The following is a 25,507-nucleotide window of genomic DNA, read 5'->3' on the forward strand; positions in this document are numbered from 1 at the left end:
TCTGCCAAGGCTTGGGACAGCCTGCATGTCAGAAACAAGGCTGCGTCCTCCACACCCACCAGGCCATGGTCAGGCTTTGTGACAGATGCTGAGCTCAGGGAACGCAATGACCACTGTGGCTCAGGGACCAGCCATGAACTTGAGCGCACAGGACATGCCTTCCCACCCACAAACACCCACTGTGGACAGTCCTGCCTGCAGCCCCCTCCTCACCGTCATGCTGGGTGGGGTCCGTCATAGAGGCCCTGAGCTCCTGCAGGGCAGCCATGAGCAGATCCAGTGGCTCCTCTGCACAGCTGGGCTCCACCTCCCCTCCCTGGGCTGCATCTGAGAGGCAGGAGGTGATTTTCACAATTGGGCTAGACAGCAAGCACATGGAAGTTTAGGAAAAAACCACGGTTCTATGCACATCATCGCCGCAAGTGTAAAATGCACATACGTAATAAAAAAGACCAAACGCTTGTGGAGGGAGGCTGGGCTGGGGGTATGAATTATGGACAGATGATGGTCAAACTGATGATGATGTTTCTTAAACTTTTAAGTAACATTGTGATACTGTTTTTTACCATAGGATGTTAAGATGAAATGTTAGAGGGAATTACCAGTCCTCAACATACATTTAAAAGGTTCTAGAAGCCCTTTTCCAAAAGCAGGACCAGAGATCAGGAAGAGAGGCAAGGCTGCTCTTGGCTGTGGACACAGCCCTCCAGCCCCTTGGCACCTCATCAATGAGATGTTCTGATACGGGTCCAAACAGGTGTGGGTCCCCTTGGCCATCAGAACCTGTGGCAGACTCTGTGAGAGTGTTCTGCCAGACAGAATCAGAGAACAGAGTTGCAGGCAGTCAGTCAGCCTAACTGGCCAGCAGGCAGCAGAGGCTTTGACCAGCAAACAGCAGCACCATCTCAACACTGATAGACCAGGCCCTGTGCAGATGGCACCTTGCTCCTGGGGGGTGGGGTAGGGACAGTGTCCCCGGCTGCTCCAGGTCGGATGCATTCTTGGCCCAGGTCTACATCATTGTCCCCTAGAAGCAGCAAGATCCCCACCAACATCACAAAGAGCTGAGGCAGACCCCCAGTAGGACACGGTGCAGAATCAACACCATGACCTCAGCCTGGCTGGTCACCTGAATGTAAAGCTCAAATCAGATGGGCAACAGAAACCACGTTACAACCTCAGTGGGGCACACAAAGATGACAGTCAAGTGGACTTGGTACCACTTCCTTCAGGAAGTGTACGGCAGGTACTTCCCGGCTGAGACCTGAGAGGGTTGATATCACAGGCAGCCCTCCGGGTGTCACAACCATCCTGGGGCTGAGCCAGTCAGTCTCTGAAGCCACAACTCTGACCAGACCAAGCATGACCTGACCAGACCAGAGGGACTACGGCTCCACCGACAACGTCTCGTGATTCGGGAAGCGGAGATGGGCACAAATGAGGACCACACCTTCTGGCTGCTTCTGTCCGGCAGTGGAGCAGGCTTGGCGGTAGGCGGAGTACAGGGCTGGGGGAATTTTATCCGCTCTGGGTCAGAAGCAAACAGTAAAATAGTCCATTGCAATTTAAATTGATTCTCAAGGTTACAATTCCAGAAACTATCAGAAAACACAAATATGCAATACAGTAAACTATACGACACATAAACAGATTATACAACACCACACCACGTGACTCTACTGAATAATACATGCTACATAAACGTCTGCCAATGGTTTTTGTTGGGTAGAGAGATTAGAAATGATTTTCACTTCTCTCAGTCAAGTTTTGGTAATTCTCACATTTTAAAGGTGAAATTAATTACTTTTAATGAGAAATGCTAAGAAAAACACCCAATTAATGTTTACGACACTCAAAATATAAGTCCAGTGATGATGCAGGGCAGCTACAGGGCATGGACCCAGGTGGCATGCCCTCATGGCACAAGGACGAGTCCAAAGACAAGAGCCACGGAGTCACCTTCAGAGGAGTGGAAGTCACAAGTGGCCCAGTTATGAGACACATGACAGCAGCATGGTCTGCAGGACACTCCCCTCCACACACACTGTGCTGCAAACTGTGATGACAAGACTCAAGCAGAACAGAGAGAGACCTGCTGCGGTCTAGAGTATGACTGTGCACAGGGGCTGGAGACTAGGAGCTGAGGGGCACCGCCTTCTGCCCTGGGGTCAGTACAGCCTTTAGCCCAAAGTCAGAAACCAGTGCAATTAAAAAGAGCAAACTCAAGGAAACAGAGAAATCCACAGAAAAGAAACTGTGAGTCATTGCTTTCATTAACATCTTCAGAGAGACAAGACATAGCACTGCATCTATGAAACAAGAATGGATTGCTGGGGGTTTCGCTGGAGGCTCAGTGGTAAAGAATCTGCCTGTCAATGCAGGAGACAAGGGTTTGATCACTAGTCCAGGAAAATCCCACATGCCATGGAACAGCCAGTGCATCACAACTGGTGAGTGTGTGCCTTAGAGCCCATGCTCCACAAGAGAAGCCACCACAATGAGAATCCTGTGCACCACAGCTAGAGTGGCCCTTGCTTGCTGCAACTAGAGAAAACCTCACACAGTAACAAAGACCCAGCACAGTCAAAAACAGATTGTATTAAAAAAGGAATGGACTGCTGTACAAAGAAATATCTGATGGCAGAAATGAAACACTCAGTAAAAGTACCTACAGATAAACTTTAAGAAATCTCCCAGAAAGGAGAGGGAAAACAAAATGAAACAGATATGCAAAATATGACAAAAGAGGAAAAAGTCAGAAGACACTTCAGGAAATATAACACCTAAGAAAGAGAAGTTCCAAGAAGGAAAAAGACACAGAGGAAACTTTCAATGACATGAACCAAGATAAAATAATCAGAGTCTGGGACTGGCTTCAAAACCATCCAGAATACTGAGTGGGTAAATGAATTTGAAGGCTACAGATGAAACAAGATCGGTCATTTATTGATAACTATTAAATCTGGGTGACAGATTCTATTCTGCTTTTCTGTCTTAAATTTTTCATAAAATTTTAAAAAAGGGTTTTAAATATCCAAGAAAATTCCTCAGTACTGAAGAATATGAACTTCCAGATTAAAAGCCCCACCACATGGGGCTTCTACAAGCTTCTACACCTTGCTCCAGTCCATGCCTCCCCTTCTACACCTTGCTACATCATTTCACCAGAAATGAAATCAGATCTACAGTGAAATGCACTGCTATAAAACTTCAGAACACAGGGAACAAAGACACTACAGGCCTCCAGAAAGAACACAGATCCCATGCAAAGAGTCAGAAATTGTAAGTTTCTAACATCTCAGCAGCAACAATGGACATTAGAAGTCAAGGAAGTGATGCAAAAATTTGAGGGAAAATAATTTCCAACTTAGATTTCTATACCCAGCCAAACTACCTATCAAATGACGGGCTAAAAAAAGTGTCAAAAATTTACCTCCCATCCATCCTTTTGTGAGAAGCTTCAATAGGACGCTTTCCACCAACACAAAGGAGTAAACCAAGAAAGAGGAGGATCTTGATATAGAAAAGAGAAGCCAGCACAAGCCATGGCAGAGGACAGCACAAGGTGATGCTGAAGGGAGACGCAAGGGTGACAGCCGTCTTAAAGGCATAAACAGCTAGTAAGTAGCAATGGAGCAGGTTAGAAGGCCTAGAAGAGATTTCCCTACAATATAACTGCAGGGATACTCAACGATTCTGAACAAGAGAACAGTTAGACACCCAGCTGAGTTTGCAGGGAAGCATATAAATATGTACAAGGAAAACTACGATAAAACAAAGATGATTATGAACTCCAGAGAAAACAAAAGGAACAACTCTGAACAGTGTCTGGATAGTCTTAAGAACAAGCACTAAATACTGAGGTTTTAAAAACTATTACAGGAAGGATAGCTATGTTTGTTGGTGGAGGACAGAAAACTAAACCAGAAAAAGTGGTAAGTACGGAAATAAAGTTATTTGGAGATTTGGGGCAAAATATAAAAAAATCAGGTAAGAGATGAAAATGCTTGCTTCCAGAAAGAAAGTGAAGTGGCAGGATGGGTGGCATGGCTCTCTGTCTTAAACTTCATAGAAATATCTGATTCTTTAGTCTAACTTGTTTTTTTTAAATTTTGACATATAGTTGAATTACAATGTCGTGTTAATTTCTGCTGTACAGCAACATGACCCAGTTATATATATCGATACGTTCTTTTTCATATTCTTCTCTATTCTGATTTATCACAGGATATTGAATAGTTACCTGTGCTATATAGTAGGATCTTGCTGTTTATCCATCCTTTATGTAACAGTGTACATCTGCGGATCCCAAACTTCCGGTCCATGCCTCCCCTTCTACACCTTGATCCCCTCCCAGCAACAAGTCTGTTCTCTCTGTTTGTGAGCCTGTTTCTGTTTCATTTGGGCCATGTTTTAGATTCTACGTACAAGGGACATCATATGGTATTTTTGAAGTTGTGATATTCAGAATCAAAGAAATTTTCTTTTTAACATTTTAAGCAACTAATTTTAAGGCAACTTTATACATAAATAGAGCACACGTGTGACACCACACAGGTCTCTGTGCTGCTAGCCCCCAGCCGCACTGGCCACACATACCTCCTCAGGGACTCGATAAGAGCCTCGCGGGAATCAGGGGCTCTCGGGAGCTATGAAGAAAGACAGACTCTGTGAGATGCCGAGAGGAACCCCAGTCTCTGCCAACCCGGCCCCAGGGTCACGGAGACGTGTACTGACCACTCGTGGTGTGAGCAGCGCAGGGAGGAAGTGGGACAGGTAATAGGACCTCCGGAATATGCTGCAACGGAGAAGGGCAGGCTCAGGGCGGCCCCTGGCAGAGGACCTGCAGCAGGGCAGTGCCATCCACATCTGGGGCCGTCCCTGAAGGTCAGCATCATGTTTTCAAGTCTTCTTTCTCACTGTTTAGGGGCCCTTTGCACAAACAGAACTCTGTGCTGGTGACCACCTGTGGCTGGAGAGTCAGCGCATTCTGGAATCTGGGCTCATCCATGATCAGGAGGTTGACCATGGGAGCTGGAGGCCATGCACATCCCTCAGGGGCAAAGCCTTAAGAAAGCTACCCCATGCTGGGAGCAGCCAGAATTCATGCTTTGGGGTCACAGCAAATTCTACAAAATTTTGCTATTCAACTCCCTGCACTGGCCTCACACAGTCACTGCTGAAGCATGAACAAGAAAAATCATTGTGGCTTAAGGGCGGGCCTGTTCTGATCCCTCTGAACAGCTTTCCTAAAGGGCCCACCCATCATGGCCACAGAGCTTCGCTGGGGCCTGCCCAATAGCCCTCCCGGTGTGTGACCCTACCTGGCCTCTAGGATGGCGACGGGAACCTTCCCTGTGTGTTCAAACACCGAGAGTGCCTTCTCGACATCCTGGGATGCTTGGCTCTGGGGCTGGATGGAAATGAACAGAAGACTTAAAGAAAAGGCAGGAGCAGAGCAGGGCCACGGTTTTGTGGTCAGGTGAGAAGCACGAGAGAGCAGGGCATGTGGACAAGCCCCTGTGCCAGCAAACTGCTAGGAGGGATCGACTGCTGCCCCCAGCCTCAGTGAGCTCACCATGTTGGAGAGCTGCCCTGCCAGCCCCCGTGGGTCTGTCCCTCCACCCTCTTTCTGCTTCCCTTCTAGAGCAACAAAGATCCCAATGCAAAATTTTCAGGTGGGAAGATGCAGAGACCTGATATTTGACATTTAAAAATATTATGAAATGGCAACTTGTAAACAGCAATAAATCTTAAATGGAAAACTGCTTTACATATTTTAAAGCTTTAATCTGACAGTCCAGCAGCACCTCCAAAAGTTCTTCATAGACTCATAACTTTGAGGTTAGAGTGTCTTAGGAAAGTATACACAGCCCATACACCCACCTGACATGTGTCTACACGAACAGAGTTAACACTTTTTTCTGTAATTCTGAGAAAAACACAACCTTGCCCTTCCCCAGCTGATTTACAGACCACTTTGTCCATGAAACCAAGTGAAGGGGACCCCAAGAAGAAACGTTACTGGCCGTGGGGCCCCTGCTGCTGCTGTGAACAGACACCAGAGGACGGCTTGCCTGGCCGCCGCACATGCGGGTGCCCCGACGGCAGAGGCTCTGACGCGCAGAGTCCAGGAAGGAGGCCACGCAGAGAGGAGCATGGGCACGTTACCTGCGTGACATCTCCAGCAGAAGACAGGTCTTCATAGAGCCCCATGTTCTCTATAGAAATCTGCAGAGAGGTGAGTGTCGGTGAGGACCCCTGGGGGCGCTGGGCTCCACGGACAGAGAAGAGGAGCTGGGACTCACTTTGAGGTCGGCCAGGCGTGTCTTGGCCAGCACCACATAATCGGTGAGGAGGGTACGATACTTGCCAGGGACCAGGGGTGGGTGGAGAATGTGCACCTGTGGGCAGAGGGTGGGGGCGTCCATCAGCTCCTCAGCTGCCCTGACTTTCTGGGGCAGTCACTCACACTGACCAGAGAAGAGTCCCAGCATCAGCCACAGACCAGAGGACATGCAGCAGACAGGGCCCTGGGCCAGGCGAGGGCAGGAAGGGTCCTGTCACAGAGCTGGCTCCCAGGCCCCATATGGGAGGGAGGCAGTGGGGGGCGGGGGGACAGGACTCAGGAGGGCATATGCTCACTCCCTCTATGTGCGTTACTTCGTGCGTACTCTTTGAAATGAAATATACATTTAATTAAATAGGAAGATGATGTTCATTTTCCAAGTGCCTTACCCACGAAAGTGAGTGCTGGGGATAGTCATCTCATCACAAGCCAAGTGCACAGCAGGATGCTTTTGGTGACAACATGAACTGAGCATCCAGTCTTACACCCCAGGAATAACAGTCATGGCCTCGGGGGCGTACTCCCCCAGCTTCTTCTTTTTTTTTTTCCCCCAGCTTCTTTGTCAGTATACAAATAGATCATTTTGAACACCAAGCACAGGGCCCAGGACGCTTGCCTGCCTCACCGTCTGTGGTGTGTAGGCACGCAGACGGCCCTGCTCACAGACCAGCTCCCAGGACCACACACGCTGGTTTCTGGGCATTTACCAGAAGAAACCTGGCTCCCTTGGGTACACCCTGACACCCCAGGGTGGCGTCCCTGCTGTGACTACTCCCTGCTGCAGTGTCCTGGGGGAACCCCAGGACCGGGGACTGAGCAGAAGGTCCTGCTGGCCTCTCACCTGCAGGTACCGGGGGACCTCGAAGGGCACGAGGTCAGACAGGAACTTGAAGAGGAAGACCAGCGCCTTCTTGCTGCAGCTGTGGATGCCCCTAGTGCTGCCGAAAGTGGCCTGGGGAGGAGCCGGGAATGAGGTGGGGCGACAGGAGGACCTGCCATGCAGTGGCCATGACTACGTCCCAGCCTCAGCAACAGCGGGAAGAGGGAAGCAATGTCATTTTAGCTTGTTCATCTCCAGGATGCCATGGCTGTGCCCTAGCTAAACAGACAGACTGAGAATTTAAAAAGTAAAAAATACAGTCCTGTAGGACTTCGTGATGGCCCAGTGGTTAAGAATTTGCCTGCAAATACAGGGGACATGGGTTCCATCCCTGGTTCAGGAAGATTCCACATACCGAGGAGCAAGTAAGCCAGTGCACAACTCCTGAGCCCCCACTCTAGAGCCCATGCTCCACAACAAGACGCTGACTCTGCCCAGACCGCGTGGCTTCCCACCTCCTCATGAGTGCAGTCTGGCAGGATGGCGAAAACCAACACGGCTGCTTTTGTGCACGCTGGGCTGCTCTGTGGTGGTTCTCACGTGCATGGGGATGGGGTGGGGGGTGCCCTTCTCTCTGCTTACTTCCCACCGGGTCAGGTGTTTGTTCGACTCTCACAACTAGAGAGTAGCCCCGCTTGCTGCAGCCTGTGCAACAAGGAAGACTCGGTGCAGCCAAAAATAAATAAAAAATTTAAATTTAAAAACATTTTAAAAATTTATAAAGGATACATTCCTGTGGAAAATGGTAAATATGGTGCCTTTCTGTGAACCTTAAAGACAGGATTTGTCAACTGCCCACGAGAGCCCTGTCCTCGAAGACACACTCATTCCACTCTAACCACACGCTCAGCTGAGTGGACGACAGCCCTGCAGGGGAGGTAGCCACGGCAGGTGGGCCTTTGGCAAAGCCCCAGGTCACAGCAGGAAAGTGAAGAGGACCCTTAGAGAACTGGGTGCGCCTGGGGGAGGGAGGTTCTGAAGAGTCGGCCCTGAGCAGTCTGGATGAGCCAGCAAAGAGCAGCACCCACCCCACATGAGGCCCACCCACCACATTGCAAGGCCTGCAGCAGCTCCTCCTCCAGATCACACCCCTAGTTCTTCTGACAAAGGATGGTCAGACAGACAGCAGACATACAGTCACCAGAGTGAGCATGCAGGACACACAGTCGACACCACTGGGCCTGCCATCAGAGCACCGCCTGGGCCCCAGGGGGATCCTCAGTGCCAGGATGGTGGACACAGCTGCGGAGCCACATGCAGAAGCCCCTGGTCCACTGTGTGGAGCTGGCCGACACACTGGGCAGGAGGGAGCTTCATTCAGTGAAAGAACGAACCACGCCCACCAACCCAACAGGCAAGCCGGGCAGAGAGTCCAGCAAGGAGACAATAGCTCTGCCACCCAAGCTTCTACAAAGAATAGGCCTTGTAATCCCAGATCCAAATGCACCCAGATGGGCTCAGCAGTCTGGAAGGAGCAAACCCCGGCAAACACCTGCACCTGGTGGGAAGTAAGCAGAGAGAAGGGCACCCCCGCCCCACCCCATCCCCATGGATGTGAGAACCACCACAGAGCAGCCCAGTGTGCACAAAAGCAGCCGTGTTGGTTTTCACCGTCCTACCAGACTGCACTCACAAAGAGGTGGGAAGCCATGCAGTCTCAGCAGAGTCAACCACAGCTGCAAACGTGGGCCATGCTGGACCCCGGGGGCCAGGCGGGAGTGCAGGCAGCTCACCTGGAACCAGGTAGCGTAGGATGGGAAGACAGCCGGGCCCTCCAGCGCAGCCTGCCGCACAACTAGGAATGCCAAAACCATGCTGTCCAAGTCCCAGCTCTCGAATGCACGTGCCAGCAGACGGGTCACCCAACCTAGGTAAGAACACCAGCACGGCTGTGGACAAGGCAGGACCGTCCACCTGCCCACACCGATCCCCAAGCATGGGTGGCGGCCTGCACGCAGCCTGGCAGTGGGTACGAGGGCAGACGGCAGCAGGCAGACGGCTGAGCAGGGTGGGGTCCTGGGAGACACCACAGCCACAGCTGTCCCCGGCTGGACGACCACCTGCTGAGCAGGTGTGAAGGGCTTCATTTTCACTGAGCTGGAATCAGTGATTCCATGACAGGCTCACTCACAGACACCGGTCCATAAATCACACACAGACACACACTGAGAACAGGACACAGCTCTCTCCCTACGCGCCAACACACACACACCCAGAAAAGGACACAACTCCCGCCCCACGCACCATTAACCAGCTGCTGTGCATCTGGGAGGCAGATGACCAGTGTGGACACACAGGACAGCACGTGTCTCCAGTTTACCTCCTGCGTCTCCAGAACGTCTTGTAAGTGGCCCACCAGCTCCTCTGGGCTCAGGATCACAAAGAGCTGGAAGCAGAGAGTCAAAGCTGGACCTTCACCTCCTCCCACTCTGCATCAGACACAACCTGGACTCAAAACACCTGCCCATGCTGACCCCCACGGCCAGCACCAGCCAGAGGGAGTTCTCCTCTGAGGCTATGGCGCTCTGCCCTAGTAACAAGTTCAGTCTTGGACCTAGATGGTCATCCAGCCGGGGACAGCTGTGGCTGTGGTGTCTCCCAGGACCCCACCCCATGCACTTACCCTGCGGTACAGGCCACTGAGCAGAGCGGGGGTCCTTGCAAAGCTCCACTCTCTCTGCATCTGAACGGCATCGGAAACTTCATTCAGGAGCAAACACACAGAATGACAGGTCAGCAATCATCAATGTTCATTGAGTCCATGTCAAACACTTACCGTGTTTTAATTTGCACTTTTCCAAGTGTATGTGAACTTCATCGTTTCATTTGTCAACCATTTTTTATGTCATATCCTTTATCATACATATCTACTAAATATCCTCCAACCCATCAGTTACATTTTAATTATTTGGCTTTCGAACTTTCACTGTGAACAAGCAGTGAGGACGCCGTGGAAAGCATGGCAGGTGGAAAAGCACAGGTCAGCGGGCCCAGGCCCTCTGCTGGAGCAGTGGCCTCTGAGGAGTTTCCTGTGCTCCGAGGGCAGGCGTGTTGGGAGCCACGCAGACCTGGAGAAGGCCTAGGTGCTGGACACCTTTCAGGAAGCCATGTACCCACAGGAAATGCTGACCTGAGCCACTGAGACAGAACCCTGGAATTCACAGAAAGCCATGCACACACAGGAAATGCTGACCTGAGAAACAGAGACAGAACCCTGGAATTCACAGTATGAGCACTGTTTTAAAAACCTACCTAGACTTCCCTGGTGGTCCAGCGGCTAAGACTCTTGGCTCCCAATGCAGGGGACCCGGGTTTGATCCCTGGTCAGGGAACTAGATCCCACATGCCACAACTAAGATTCTGCATGCTACAACTAAGACCCAGCTCAGCCAAATAAATATTTAAAAAAAAAAAAAAAAACAACCAAAACCTACCCAGAAAAGACAAGAAGGCCTTCACCCATTGCCATTCTACTGTGGCAATGGGTGACACTTCTTTAATTCAAACTTTCTTTATGGGAAAGTGTTACTCTCAAACAAGATGTTTAATGACAGAAGACTGTCCTTCCAGTGTTAACACCCACAGTCTGAGTTCCCGTAGTGGGGAGCGCCAGGACGCTTGGACCCACCTTTTAGCACAGGCTTGTGGGTGAGGATCTGGGTCAGAGTATGACAGAACCACCTCTTCAGAGTCTCTGCTGAAAGTATACTCTGGTACATGGGTCCACTGAACACACTGAACCTGTAGACACAGCGGAGGCACTCAGGGAAGGGACCCTCTAGGTTCCCATTGCATGGCAGCGACACCTCACGCACAAGGAGCAGCTCATCCGAAGAGCAGCGGAGACCTGCAGGCCCCACACTCCAGACCCCTGGCTTGGGTGTATGGGCTGGCCTTGCCCACACCCTGCCATGCTTCCCTGGCAGGCCTGCAGCCCGGCTTCCATGCTGCAGATGGAAAGGAATCTAGGGGGGCATCACTCTAGAGGACAGGATGAAAGGTAACAGTCGCTGTCACAGAGAGAAGCAGGCAGGTCAGACTGGGGGCGTGAAGGGCCGCTCCTCGCAGGTTTCACAGGCCACAGGAACCACAGCCCCGCCCTAGACCACAAAGCTCTCAACCACACCCACGTTCCTCAAGCCAAGGACGCCATCCCCCGACACGAGAGGGAAGGAAAGACAGTGCAGAGAGTCACCGACAGGTGAGGAGGGACAGGGGCTGGGCCTGACAGTGGGGTGCCCCTTAGGGGAGAGAACTCAGGGTCCCAGATGCCATGTGACCTGCCTGCATTCCACATGCAGTGAGGAGGCTCTGGGTGGGAGACAGGGCAGAAGCCACCCAGACAGGGAGGGGCCTCTGAGTTTACTGATTTAACCTGGGAGGCCGTGATCGCACAGTCAACACACGATGAACATGCACACACGTACAACACAGCTGTGTGCTGTAGCTGCTTACTAAGTGCTGAACCACACAGCAGGCTGAGGACTCCTGATGTCATCGTGGGGACCAGCAACCAGGAGCAAGGTAATTAAGAAGGGGAAGGAGTAACAAAGCACAGAAGCCTCCCACGGAAGAGCCACAGTCTGGGTGGCCTCAGCCCACGATCCCCTGAAGCAGGTTCGGTCCCCAGGAGCGTGGGGCACACCCCCACAGAAGCATATACAGGTCCTGCGGGGGCAGCATGGCAGGGCAAGGCCACCCTGGCTTGGACCCTGAGGACCCAGGCCTGCCCCCTCCTCACAACCCGGAGGGCACAGTTCCCACAGGAAGGGCCCCATCTTCAGACGGTTCCTAGCACTTTGAGCTGTCACCACGATGGCAAAAGATCACGGAGCTTTCAGGAGGGAGAGCGCAGCTGGGACGCTCAGCCTGCAGGCCCACCCCAGGAACTCACCAGCAGCTCCCTGCCTTGTATGCTGGGGACCCCTCCGGTAGGCCAGCTGCCACAGCTTCGAGAGTGGCTGAGGCAGAAAAGAGACATCAGCATCATATCGTCACATCTGTCAGAAACAGCCCTGACCAAGTGCTTCTGGGCAAGTCAGGTCATGGACCCCCAACCCACAATCCCTTCAAGCTCCCACACGTCTCGGTGGCATCAGACTCAAGCCTTGAAAATCCACCCAAATACAGATAAGACAGTGCTTTCCTAACAAACCATCCAGCTGTTACCACTGCTGCTCTGGAGACCAGACGTGAAGACAGCAAAGCTGGTCTCCAGAGGAGACTGTAGTGAGTTGGTCAGTTTGTACCCCATCATAGACGTCAAAGGGCCTCTGAAGGGCACGACTGAGCTGGAAAGGCAGGAGCTACAGGAACCCCAACCAGCCCGGCCCACAGGGCCACTCACAGGCCAGCATCTGCTCAAGAACAGCAGCGGCGATCTGTGGGGACAGAACACTGCAGTCACCTGTGTGCAAGCAAGCCTGCCATCACCCCAGATCCAGTCTCCAGACCCCCTCGGGGGATCTGCCCAGGACACCCTTCCCCCTGTTCCCAAGCACTGGCCCAGAGTCTGGGAGCTTCAGAAACCAGAGACGCAGGAGAGAGACCACTGCCCAGGCCTACGCCCTCGCAGCTAGACTCATGGAGCGCCCCCATATGGGGCTGCACACCCAAGCCCCTCATCCTGTGCCTGCTGCCCAGAGTCCTGTTCCACTTGCCTGGCACCCACCTGGGCCATCTGCGCTGGTGCCCCGTCTCCCCTCACACCGTCGCTTTTCTGGAATCCCCTCAAAACAAACATTTGCACAAGATCTGAAAAGCACAAAAGCAAAGTGTTTTTGTGCACTGTGGTCCCTGGGCAGACCACCAGCTTCAGAGGGGCTGGGAGGGCAGGGTCTGCACGAAGCTGGGACGCTGGCTCTGGGCACGGGGGGCCCACCAACCGCATCCACCAGACCCAGCCAAGCCTTCCCTAAGCCCACTGCACAGAAAGGGAGACATAGCTGGTCAGGTTTATGGAAGGACGTTCTCACTTAAATAAATTTCAAGAGGGTTTCACGTGTCCTTTCCCTCCTACTCAACCACACTAGGACGCTTTTAGGGCCCAAAAGTGTTAAACTGTGGGGAGCAAGGCAGGAGATGGACTCAGAGCTTCTGACAAGGTTACCATCAAGGGACTGAAATTAAACAGTTTAAGCTTCATCTGGGAGCAGGATAACTCACATCAGCAGGACAGTTTTAGGAAGAAGGAATGCCCCTTCCGCAAAGGAAGACTGTATAAGCCCCACAGGGAACCCTCTCGTCCAGGCTTCCATTTACTCATGGGCCGCATTCCTCGGGGAGGATGGGTGATGGCAGACCTGCTGACCCAAGAGCCGCAGGGGCCGGGTGTCTGAGCGAAGGGCCACAGCAGGCAACCCTGCTCACCCAGAGTCCCCACATTCAGAGAACCCGAGGTTCTTGCCCAGTTTCCTCTCTTGCACCTTCTAAAATCACCACTTGGAGCCGGGCCTCGCAGAGGCATGGATACTGCACAGGTCCTAGGAGCCGACTGTCCGCCCTCTCCCGCCCGCTCGGGGCCTGGAAGGCAGGACAGGTCATCCACGGAGCCCCTGCCTCTGTGCTCAGAAGGCCACCACGTGCCTATCCTCAATACAGCAGCCGGCCCACCCAACAGGCCAAGAGGCTGCCAGCACATGCCCTCGAGGACAGGTGTGCCTGAGCTGACTTCTGTTGGCTCTCCACACCCCAAGTGTGGCCTGCTGTGCTTCCCTGACCATCGCCACGGGACGCACCCGCCCGCTCCATGCACTCACCGGCAAGCACAGCCCTGGCGACCTCAGCGTGCGGACAGGGGACCTCTATCTGCTCACACAGCAGGCCTAGGTCCTTGCAGAGCCAGACCACCACGGCCTGGGTGTCAGCGCGGCTGAGGGCACAAGCACAGCATTCCATCGTCTGTCACACTCACTCCACCAGGGAGCTGAGGCCACAGGCAGCAAGCCGGCACTGCTCAGCCTCCTGCCCCCACCACTGTGGGGCCAGCCAAGTAAAAATCATCACTTTTTCCACAGTGTATTTACTTGGAGTGGCTTATTATTGTTGGGGGAAAAGAAAAATCTTAATAACAGTAATGAGAGTAGTAATAAAGTAATGAGAGTAGTAATAATGGGCTCGGGCTCTAGACCAACAAGTGAGTATCTGGCAGAGCAATGCTGGTTTGGGGGCGTCGCAGTGGGTGGGCAACTCTCACTTGCCGGGTTTGTATTCCCCTGGTGACTAATGATGGTGAGCATCTTTTCATGTGCTTAGCTATTGGTGGATCTTTTTAAAATTTATTTTTATTTGGCTGTAGTAGGTCTTAGTTGTAGCCCGCAAACTCTTAGTTGTGGCATATGGAATCTAGTCTTCTGACCAGGGATTGAACCTGGGCCCCCTGCCTGAGGAGTGCAGCATCTTAGCCACTAGACCACCAGGGAAGTCTCTGTAAAATCTTCTTTAGAGAAATGTCTATTGAAACCCTTTATCTGCTTTTTAACTGGATTATTCCTCTTCTTATTGTTGGAGTAGAGGAATTGTCTGACTTGTAAACAGTTTCCTGTGCACTCTTTTCATTGTCCTGATAGTCGCATGAACTTTAGGTGTCACGTCCGAGAAATCCCTGCCTGGTCCAAGCTCATGAAGATTTACCCTTGGATCTTCTTCCAGGAGGTTTATGGTTTTAGCCCTTAAGTTCAGGTCTCGGATGCACAGAGTTAACTGCTATCTGTAGTGGAGGTAGGGGTTCAACTCCATCCTTCTACATGTAGATATCCAGTGGTCCGAGCCCCACTGCTGAAAAGACCATTTTCCCTCCATTAAATGGTCTTGGCACCGCTGTCAAAAACAACTGACCATAATGTATGAGTTTACGTCTGGACACTCAATCCTGTTTTTCTGTATGTCAACTGTTATGCCAGGACCCCGCTATCTTGATAATGACTGTTTTGTACTAAAAGTTCTGAAAACAGGATGTGTGGGAACTTCCCTGGTAGTCCAGTAGCTAGGATTATGTACTTCCACTGCAGGGGGCATGGGTTCAACCCCTGGTTGGGGAATCCCACAGGCCGCATGGCAGGCAAGCAAGCAAGAACTCAAACAATCAATTCAGTAGGTGTGACTCCTTCAGGTTTTCCCCTCTTTCTGAACAATTTTTGGTGATTCAGGGTTCCTTGCATTTCCGTATCAGCACTGGGACAAGCTTGTCAAAGTCTGTGAGCAAAGCAGCTGAGACCCGAAGGACCCGTACTGGGTACACACGTCGTGTTGGTGAGCAGTGCCGTCTTGATAATAATATGTCTGATCCAGGAGCCTGGAGCATCTATTTAGGTCTTAGCTTCTTTTAGCATGTTTATAGCTTTCAGTGCACTAGTCTTGTTCTTTTTCTTTTCGATGCACTATTAAATGAAATTATTTCTTAGTTTCACCTTCAGGCTGTGTGTTGTTATCGTATGAAAACAAAAGTGTGTTTGTGTATTGGTCTAGTACCCTGCGACCACATAGAATTCATTTATTCACACCAGAACTTTTGGTGTGGATTTCTGAGGATTTTCTATATGCAAGATGATGTCCTCTGCAAACAGTTCCAGTTCTTCCATTCCAATCTGGACGCCTTTTTATCCCCTTTGACTAATTCCCTGGCCAGAAAGTCTGGTGATATTGAACAGAAATATTAAGAATGTTCCTGATCGTACAGTCTGCAGTCTCAGTATGATGTGAGCTGTGGGTTTTTTCTCAGATGACCTTTATGAGGTTGACACGTTCCCTCTACTCCCAGCTTGCTGAGTGTTTATCATGAAATAGTATTAGACTTTGTCAACTGCTTTCTGCTTCTATTAAGATGATCACTCTTGTCCTTTATGCTATTAATGTATATGTTAATTAACATTCAGATGTTAAACCAACCTTGCATTTTGGGGATAAATCTCCATTTTTATGATGTTTAGACCTTTTTTGGTTGCTGGATCCAGTCTGTAAATATTTTGCTGAGTTTCTGCATCTATATACATTAGAGATGCTGGTTGGTAATTTCTTGTCCTGGGGTCTCTCTGTCAACTTTCCTGTCAAGGTACTACTGGCCTCATGCAGTAAGGTGGGGAGTATTCCATCGTCTTTATTTTCTGGAAGAATTTATGAAGGGACACTGCATTTCCTCTTTAAATGCTTGGCAGAGTTCTCAAGAGGAGCCAGGGCCTGAGGGTTTCCTTGTGGGAAGCCTCTGAATCATTTAATAGTGACTTGGTTTCCTCTCCTGTTACAGTCTATTCAGTGCAATCTTTTGTATCTTTCTGAAAATTCATTCATTTCATCTGTTTTCTAATTTATTGGCATAAAACTCCTCACAGTATTATCTTACAGTGCTTTTAATTTTCTGTACGGTCAGCAGTAATAACCCCCCTTTCATCTTGATTTTGGCTGGCTGTGTCTTCTTTTCTGGGTAAGTCTAGCTAAAGGCTTATCAATTTTGCTGACATTTTCAAAGACATCTTCATTGATTCTATTATGTTTCTCATTTCATAGATTTCTGCTCTAATGGTTATTATTTCCTTCCTCCTTCTTGCTCTGGGTTTGGTTTGCTTTTCTCTCTCTAGTTTCTTAAGGCCAAACTTTAAGTCACTGACTTCAGATCATTCTTCTAATATAGGCTTTTGCAGCTAATTTCCCTCTAAGCACTACTTCAGTGGCACCCAATATATGTTGGTATGTTATTCCCATTTCCTTTGTTATGCTATTTTCTAGTTTCCCTTGTGATATTTTTCGCCAATCCATTGATTATTGAAAAGCGTGTGGCCTACTTCCCAAACACTGTGGATTTCCCAAATTGTCTTCTGTGGATTCTTTTCAGCTGCTCTGTGATTTGAGAAGACGTTTGTATGGATTCCACCCTTTTAAATTTATTCCCACTCTCTCTAGGGCCTGACCCATGCGGCCCCCTCCTGCAGACGGTTCCACACTTGAGAGCCAGTGTGTTGCTACCACTGGGTGGGACATACTGCAGGTGTCAGATACGTCGGCTGGTCATCACCAGTCTGACCACTGGATCGACCCATTACTGAAGGCTCCAATTAGTATGGTTCAAAGTCCATCTCTCCCTTCATTACCATCATGCTTTGCTTCATATATTTGGCACTCTGACATTAGGTGTGTACGCTAGGAGATAATGGTTTTCATGTAGTCAAACTAACCAAACTTGCATAACTTCTGGATGTGACCCACACATCATGAAACCACTGGCTTCAATATGGCACTTACCACTGTGCCTGACAGTCCCCCAGACTAGACACTCTGTGTTTCTTCTGGCCAGAGAACAAACACCTAAACCTCCAGCCTTCTGTTGACCAGGGACGGCCAACCACTAAGGCTCCTGACCCTTCTCACATCTGGACAGGTGGCAGGCAGTGTGCATGTCCGACTGGCTCCACCTGGATCACCTCTCCTTCAGTCCCTCCACTTTCTGCCCCTCCTCCCCTTGTCTCTCCTAACTATACAGGGTTGTTCCTTTGTAAACCCCCCTTTCTGACTCTTGGTGGCATTTCAGGAGGTAACAGTTGCACACATTTTACCAGTCATAAATTTACCTGAGAAAAATATTTTATCACATTATGTATCTCATAAAAAAAAATTACCAAGTCTGTGCATGATGAAGATTTCAATTATAACAACGTTGTCTTTAAATAATAAAGCAACTGCTTCTCTGGGTGATTTTTGGTTTCACATATACGTGAGTCAAATTAGACTAGATTACAAAAAGTAAATCAAGTAATATTAACTTTATGTTACATAAAGTTTTCATTTTAGCTTATTTTAATGCTAAATAATCACTGGTTTACCTTTCCAGCAGCTCTGGGATGCTTACAACGTTTTGAACATGAAGACGCCACACAGCTTCAAGCAGCAAAGAATTCTGAAGAAAGTGACAGAACTATGAGTCCTTCACCTACACATTTTCTTCTAAGACATTCAACCTATATGCCTAATGACATGCTTTCCTGAAAACCAAGCCGCCAACACTCACATGACCACCTGAACCCCCATCCCCACCATGATCCTGGGTTCAGGCCCAGACTCCAGCTTAACTTACCTCCAGGCCTTTCTCTGCTGTGGCCAACACAAGACCCCACAGTGTAGCTGGTCACGCCAATTTCTCCTTTCTAGGGCCCTTCAGTGGTTTCTCTCCACTTTCAGGACAAAGGCCCTCCAGTTGTAGCCCTGACATGCCCCACCCCTCGGACACGGTGCCCCAGTCTGACTCGGGCCCTCACACCCACTGCACCCTTCTCTTCACCCAGGAATTCTGACTCAGGCCCCCCCCCCCACCAACCCCGATGAGCTTCTTCCTAGAAGCCTTTCCTAACCACCCAATCAGACACCCTGCCCACTCTTCTCTGCTGCCTGCAAACACCCGGGCCATCACAACCCTCATGCATTCAGCTCATTATCAGCAGGTGCTGGGACCATAGTAAAGCCTGACAATCACTTGAACTCTAGATAAACGCTGGATAAAAGTAGGGAAAAACCATGAATGCATCACCACCCTTGGGTTTCTTCTTTGCTACATAACTGACCCCGTTTAGTAACTAAGCAATAACTTTCAACTGTAAATCAACTATGCGTGTGTTCTGTCACTCCGTTGTCTCTGACTCTTTCCGACCCCATGGACTGTAGCCCACCAGGCTCCTCTGTCCATGGGATTTCCCAGGCAAGAATACTGGAGTGGGTTGCCATTTCCTTCTTCAGGGGTTCTTCTCAACCCAGGGATGGAACCTGTGTCTCTTACGTTGGCAGTGGATTCTTTACCACTGCACCACCTGGGAAGCCCCGTCAGTCAACTATACTCCAGTAATAAAGTCTGTTTAAAACCCTGTAGGCCTACTGAATTTATAACTTTCCAAAAAACAACAGATAAGGGAATTCCCTGGTGGTCCAGTGGTTAGGACTCAGCCCTGTCACAGCCTTGGCCTAGGTTCAATCCTTGCTCCAGGAATTAAGATCCCACAAGCTGCACAGTGTGGCCAATAAAAATAAAAATAACTTTAAATTACATTTTTATAGTTTACTACCTTGGGAAATTATTCATCATAGTACACCTAAGAAGGCATAACATGATGTTTCTGTGTACTGTCTATTCTAATAAATATGACTAATGATGGGAGAATACTGATAAATACGGTAATTGAAGGTCCTTCTTCCCCATTCACAGAGACACTTGCTGAAAGCTTTCCATTCCAGTCTCTGTGATTAACAAGACGCTTGCTGGAAATTCCTAACAAAACCTGGGGATTCTATTGGCTCCACCAAAATGAACAGAATACTGCTTGAAGATCCTGGAATCAGAATTACCATCTCAACTTTACCTGTGCTTTCCATAATTCTTGACAGAAGTAGAGACGGGAAAACATGTTCTGTGCTAATAAGTTCTGAGCGATCTCCAACAAGGACGACAATTTCTTCTGAAAAGAGATTAAATCCTTTCTAAGAAAGCATATTAAATGTCCAGTTTTCCCAGACAGCCAAACAGCAACAAGCAGAGTCCCCTCACTCACGCTATATCTTACCCTCTGCTCTGGTGTCAGCAGCACCTTGGGAGGGGGCCTCGTGTCTGCCTCACAGATCCGCATGAGGCCAGATGCCACCACCTGGCTGGACAGGACAGCCACTGGAACGCCCAGCCGTGTGGCTTGATCCCGCAAAGCAGAGCCTTAAAGACAGAACAAAATATGGAGATACCCAACAAAATCTACTACTGAAGGAGACTGGTTAAATGCCTTCTCTTAAGCTCTAGCACTACAGAAAACTGCCTTTTGAAGGGGAGAAGAGACCTGGGGGACACAACATATAAAAGTAAGGCAATTTCAGTCTGGTTGAAGCATCTCACGATGGTCTGGGGCCCCTGAAGCCTAGGGCTGCATACACATACACACACGTTTGGACGTTATGGGTGACACAAACAGGGCGCCTGGCAGATGGATTCTATTTCCATTTAATTTTTGGCTGTGCTGGGTCTGTAATAAATTACAGAAACTGAAAAAAGAAGAAGTGGAGCCTGAAGATGTGACTGATTTCCTGCAACCTCATGATAAAGTGAAGGATGAGGAGCTGCTTCTTATATCTGAGCCAAGGATGTGGTTTCTTAAGATTGAATATAGTCCTTGGGAATATGCCAAGAAGACGGCTCAGATGACAACAAAGGATTTAGACTATTACAGAAACTTAGCTGATAAAGCAGCAGCAGGGTTTGAAAAGACTGACTCCAACTTTGAAAGTTCTACTGTGGGTAAAATGCTATTACCCAGCATTGCAGGCCACGGAGAGAGAATCTGTGAAAGGAAGACACAGTGGATTTCACTGTTATCTTGTCTTAAGAAATGGCCACAACCACCCCAGCCTTCAGCAACTTCTACCCTGATCAGTCAGCAGCCTCAACAGTGAGGGAGACTCTCTACCAGTAACAGAGATTATGGCTCTCTGAGGGCTTAGACGATGGTTAACATTTTTAGCAATAAAGTCTTTTTTAAATTTTAGCAGTAGAGCATGTTCTAATTCAGGTATGCACACTGTTCTTTTAGACATAATGCTGTTGCACACTTAGTAGATTACAGTGTCATGTAAATGTAACATTTTTATGCACCAGGAAATGAAAAAATCTGTGGGACTTGCTTGCCTGCAACACTGGCTTCCCAGCAGTGGCCCAGGGCAGCCTTCATCTCCAGCTGCCTTCTGCTCTTCCCTACCCAGCACGGCCTGTTCCCACCACTTCCAGAAACGAGGACCATATTTCTGTCCCATCTTCCCAAGGGTCACTTAGGTTCCTACTGTTCTGAGCCCGATGCACAGTTGCTGTTTTTAAACAAGAGCCTCAAAACAAGCCCCAAGCAAGCCACAGAAACTTGTTGTTGGTGACCACACATGTAAGTAGAAAACCATTATCTGGGGGAATTTAAACACATCTGCCTGTTAGAAGCACATCAAAGTCACTTTACGTACAGCTCTGCCATAACGCAATATATTAAGAAAACAAATCTATAATTCACCTATCAATGAACTGGAAAGGTTAGTGTGGGCCTCAGGACCATCACAATCAATCAACTGGCGGAGACACAGCTGGTCACAGGGAGGACCTTCTACCTAGAAACAAAACATCAAGAACTCCACTTTAAAATGCAAGCCATGTCCTGAAGACAACCAAAGTGTACACAGTGCTTGCCTACTGTGCGATTCCCAAATAATCTGAGGTGAAAAAAATTTTAGGGTGAAACTTACTAAAACCTTTGAGAATTACCAGACTCCTCTCTGGACTATTCTACCTCCAAATAGATATATGCTCCTGATTACTTTTCTCACCTGGACAGCATTTAGTGGGTGCTCCTCCCAGATACTCACAAGTCTTGCCAGGTGTCTCTTCATAAAGGTGATGCCTTTGAGAGGCTCGAAAACCTGCAACCCAAATGTGCTTACAAAGGCGAAGCCAACTGCCTCTCACCTCCAGAATGAGGTCATTCAGGTTTAGATGGCTTCTCAGGAGGCGCACGGCTGACTCTCTCACCTTCTGCTCCCCTTCGGGACTCAGTTTCTGCCTCTCAACTCTTCCCTCTAGGGAAGAAAATCAGTTTCACAAAAATTACAGCACTCCTTAAAAACTCAGGCAAGGAAACACCGTGACACGCTGTACCCCTGGAGGTGATGCACCCTGGAACGTTATGTCCATGGGACTCCTGCCAAAAACCGCACAAGCTTAATCTAATCCTAGGACATATCAGACACACCCAACATAGGGGCACTCCTTCAAACGCCCAGGTCAGGAGGACCCAGGAACTGTCACCCACGCAGGGACCAAGGAAAAGGGAGTAATTGACACGTGGGAGCCTGGACAGAAAAAGGACTTTTACGGGGAAAACTGATGAAATCTGAGCAAAGTCTAGTTTAGCTGTTTAGGACTGTACCAAAGCTACTTTCTTGGGATTGATCCTTTCAAAGATGTTAAGGTGACTCGGGCTGAGCGGAGCTGAACAATTATTGTCATCCAGGCTACTGGGGGGTGGGGGAGGTGAATCTTACGTCTCTACCTTCTGGAATCGCCCCCTCGTGACCGCACGTAGGACAGAGTGGACAGAGGGCTGCCAGAATGGGAAGCTCGGGTGAGCGTGGAGGGATCAGGGCTCCGGGATCAGGATGAAGGGGGACGAGGATGGGCAGAAGAAGGTTCGGGGGGGAAGGAGTCTTGGGGCCCGCGCCCACCTACCCAGCAGCTCAGCCCACGCTCTCCTGCGGACCCCAGGCCCCTGATCCGAGGCGGCGACCCGGGCCCCGGGGGCTGACATCTCTCAAACAGAGCGCGGGTCCAGGGCTCTACGGGTCCTGCCCGCGCTTCGGGTCCAGGGCTCTACGGGTCCTGCCCGCGCTGCCCTCTCATTGGCTGCGGACAGACGCGAGCGCCCATTGGCTGCCAGCTGCCAGGTCACACCCACCTCGGGGGCGGAGACTCGGCGGCCATCTCGTCCGGGGCTGAGGCGGCCATCTTGCAGGTGGCGGGAGACAGGGGCCAACCGTGTCTGTGGCATTTATTTAGGTCCGACTGAAGGCGGAAGTTAGCGGCCTGAGTCAGATGTCACCACCGGGAGAAGACTGTGCTATCCCTTTTGCGTTATTCCTGACGAGGTGAGCAGAGCTGTGCGTGAGGAAACAACCGACAACCCCAAATTCCGGAGACGCCAGAACCGCGCCGCCTGTAGGGAACCGAGGATAACGAGTCTGCGCGCGAGACCCCGCGGAGCCCAGCGGCTGTACTGAGGCTGCCCCTCCCTCCTTCTCCCCAGACTTAAGCGAAGTGTCACCGCGAGGCCGCGCACGCCGGGGTCGCACAACAGGGGTCTCCCACTGAAATCCATTTCCATCCCCCTCGCCCCTCTCAGGAGGATGTGGGGAGGAGGACTGGAAATCCGGGCTTGTAACCATGGTGACCAGCTCTTGTCCCGTAAAGTCCTCTTGTTAGAAAGATGCTCCCAATATTCAGCCCACTTAGGAATTTACAGGGATTCAATGGGTATGTGCCTGGACTGGGCGCAGACACTGACGTGCACCCCAGTCTCTGTGTCCAGGTTTTCAGGCAACGTGGTTTCCTCGGCCGTGAAGACGGGGTGACGGATGCCCTCAGAGAGCGCTCACTGCCACCCGCTGAACCTTTTCCAGGTGGCTGGAATGTGGGTGCAGGCCGTGACCACCACTCCTGCTGCCCCACCCCTCCATGGGGGCTGTTGAACTTGAGTAAACAAGGGTCCGAGGGAGGTGGGTCTTGTGGGTTGCAAAATATGGCCAGAAGTCCTCCCCCTCTGTCTCTGTCCTTTCCATTTGGGCTGGTGATGGTATGCGAGTGACATGCAAACAGGAGTTTGAAAGGAGCTCATGCTGAGAGTTAGGGACCCTCCAGCAACCCTCAAAAGAACAGCCTGAACCAGCCCACCAAGGACCAGACACATGGAGGAGAGGCAGCCGCTCAGCCAGCAGTCCCTGGCCAGCTGCCTGCCCACTGCCAGAACCTGCAAATTAGGCCATCACAGGCAATCCAGCTGCCAGTGACCTGTAAACGAGGGGACAAGGTTGGCTGACACCAGAACTGCCACAGGCACATAATGAAGCACTAAGCACACTGCTGAGGAGGGGAGCACCCACGTGGCCTTATAAGTATTGAGAAGACCTTGCCTCCAGGCCCAGAGAGCAGAACCCTGGCAGGTGCATGTCCTAAGTTATGCAGCTGGTTGAAAAGAGACTGTGGGGAGGCAGAGGCGGCTGAGATGGACTCAGGCCATCATTCGGCAGTGGAACAGGGGCTTGACCAGAGCGGAGGCCTTGAGGTGAAGAGAAGTGATGAGATCGATTCCTGCCTCAAAGGTTGATCCCCCAGCTGAGGAAGAAGTGCAGAGTTTTCTAACCTGAGCCCGTGGGAATGCAGAGATACACATACATTGTACCCACAAGCACATTATGTTCACATACATCATACCGTATACTTGTACATCATATATGTACATGTGCATCATACACACAAACATCGTATGTGTGCATTGATACACCATATGCATGTGTATGTATGACACATACATATTCACGTACCCCATACACATGTCATATTCACATACATCATAGGAGTATATCATACGTTTACACGTGTTGTATACACGAACATCGTACGCATACATACATTGAGATGCCATATGCATACATGTATACATCACACACATATATCATATACACACATCACATACCTACCCACATACATCAGCTGAGAGGTGGCAACACTGGGAGGATGGTTGAGAGACAATAACAGGACAGGCCCAGAGTTCAAGTGTGAGTGTGTCAGATTCAAGATGACAGACCCTGGGTGGGGCTGCCAGGGAAGTAGGTTGTAGGAGCCTCAATACACACATGCACACACACACACCAGGGCTGCCCGTCACTGCCGATCATGGCAGTCCTCACCCGCCTGCTTCAAAGAACAGTGGAGAGCAGATACCAGTCACTTGAAGCATGTCAAACGTGCCACTGTCGTGACCCACATGTCCCCTGTGCTGGATGGACCTTCTCTGGGGAAGGGGCTGTAACTAAGTATTTCCAAAACATCGTTGGAGCCTGTGCCTTCCCAGCATCCACTGATAGACTGCATTATTTAGGGGCTGCTGCTGCTAAGTCACTTTAGTCGTGTCTGACTCTGCGACCCCATAGAAGGCAGCCCACCAGGCTATTTTCCTTTAAATTTAGTCAGTTTTTTCCCTCCTTCCTGTTTGGCTACCTTGGGTCCTTATTGCTGTTCACAGGCTTTCTGTAGTTGCGGTGCTTGGGCTTCTCATTGCAGTGGCTTCTTTTGTTGCAGAGCCCAGGCTCTGCAAGTAATTGTGGCTCACAGGCTCTAGAGCCTGCAGACTTCAGTAGTTGTGCAAAGGCTTAGTTGCCGAGGCATGTGGGATCTTAGTTCCCAGACCAGGGATTGAACCCAGACCCCCTGCATTGGGAGTGTGGAGTCTCAGCCATTGAACTACCAGGGAAGTCCCTGACTGCATTTTATTTATTTTTTAAAATTATTTATTTAATTTTTGGTTGTTCTGGGTCTTTGTTGCTGCGAGTGAACTTTCTCTAGTTGTGACAAGTGGGTGCTACTCATCTTTGCAGAGCTTGGGCTTCTCATTGTGGTGGCTTCTCTAGCTGTGGCATGCAGGCCCTAGGCCCGCAGACTCAGCAGTTGAGGTGCACGGGCTTTAGTTGCTCCTCGCCATGTGGAATCTTCCCAGACCAGGAATTGAACCTGT

At 50.1% G+C, this 25,507-nt stretch overlaps 1 protein-coding gene across 7 annotated transcripts in view; it reads right to left on the reverse strand.

Moving 5' to 3' along the window:
• FANCA (FA complementation group A) overlaps nt 1-22,645 on the reverse strand; it is a 39,357-nt gene extending 16,712 nt beyond the window's left edge. For 2 of the 7 annotated variants that reach the window (XM_070770471.1, XM_070770469.1), the window contains exons 1-22: nt 22,450-22,639; nt 21,691-21,800; nt 21,242-21,335; nt 19,766-19,908; nt 19,565-19,660; nt 18,041-18,114; nt 13,988-14,100; nt 12,901-12,983; nt 12,577-12,610; nt 12,124-12,190; nt 10,858-10,970; nt 9,853-9,929; nt 9,474-9,615; nt 8,963-9,096; nt 7,191-7,301; nt 6,309-6,404; nt 6,172-6,231; nt 5,325-5,413; nt 4,738-4,798; nt 4,600-4,649; nt 1,451-1,527; nt 214-327 (exon numbers count right to left, since the gene is read on the reverse strand). In XM_070770471.1, coding sequence (XP_070626572.1) covers nt 214-327; nt 1,451-1,527; nt 4,600-4,649; nt 4,738-4,798; nt 5,325-5,413; nt 6,172-6,231; nt 6,309-6,404; nt 7,191-7,301; nt 8,963-9,096; nt 9,474-9,615; nt 9,853-9,929; nt 10,858-10,970; nt 12,124-12,190; nt 12,577-12,610; nt 12,901-12,983; nt 13,988-14,100; nt 18,041-18,114; nt 19,565-19,660; nt 19,766-19,908; nt 21,242-21,335; nt 21,691-21,800; nt 22,450-22,528 — 2,017 coding nt within the window. In that variant the 5' untranslated portion in view covers nt 22,529-22,639. Of the gene's footprint in view, nt 1-213; nt 328-1,450; nt 1,528-4,599; nt 4,650-4,737; nt 4,799-5,324; nt 5,414-6,171; nt 6,232-6,308; nt 6,405-7,190; nt 7,302-8,962; nt 9,097-9,473; nt 9,616-9,852; nt 9,930-10,857; nt 10,971-12,123; nt 12,191-12,576; nt 12,611-12,900; nt 12,984-13,987; nt 14,101-18,040; nt 18,115-19,564; nt 19,661-19,765; nt 19,909-21,241; nt 21,336-21,690; nt 21,801-22,449 lie in introns of all 7 variants that reach the window. The other 5 variants (XM_070770474.1, XM_070770473.1, XR_011561449.1 and 2 more) reach the window with 4 other exon arrangements.
• Nucleotides 22,646-25,507: the final 2,862 nt, after the last annotated feature.

Source organism: Bos indicus, chromosome 18 (genome assembly GCF_029378745.1).
Source record: "Bos indicus isolate NIAB-ARS_2022 breed Sahiwal x Tharparkar chromosome 18, NIAB-ARS_B.indTharparkar_mat_pri_1.0, whole genome shotgun sequence".
NCBI lineage: Eukaryota > Metazoa > Chordata > Mammalia > Artiodactyla > Bovidae > Bos > Bos indicus.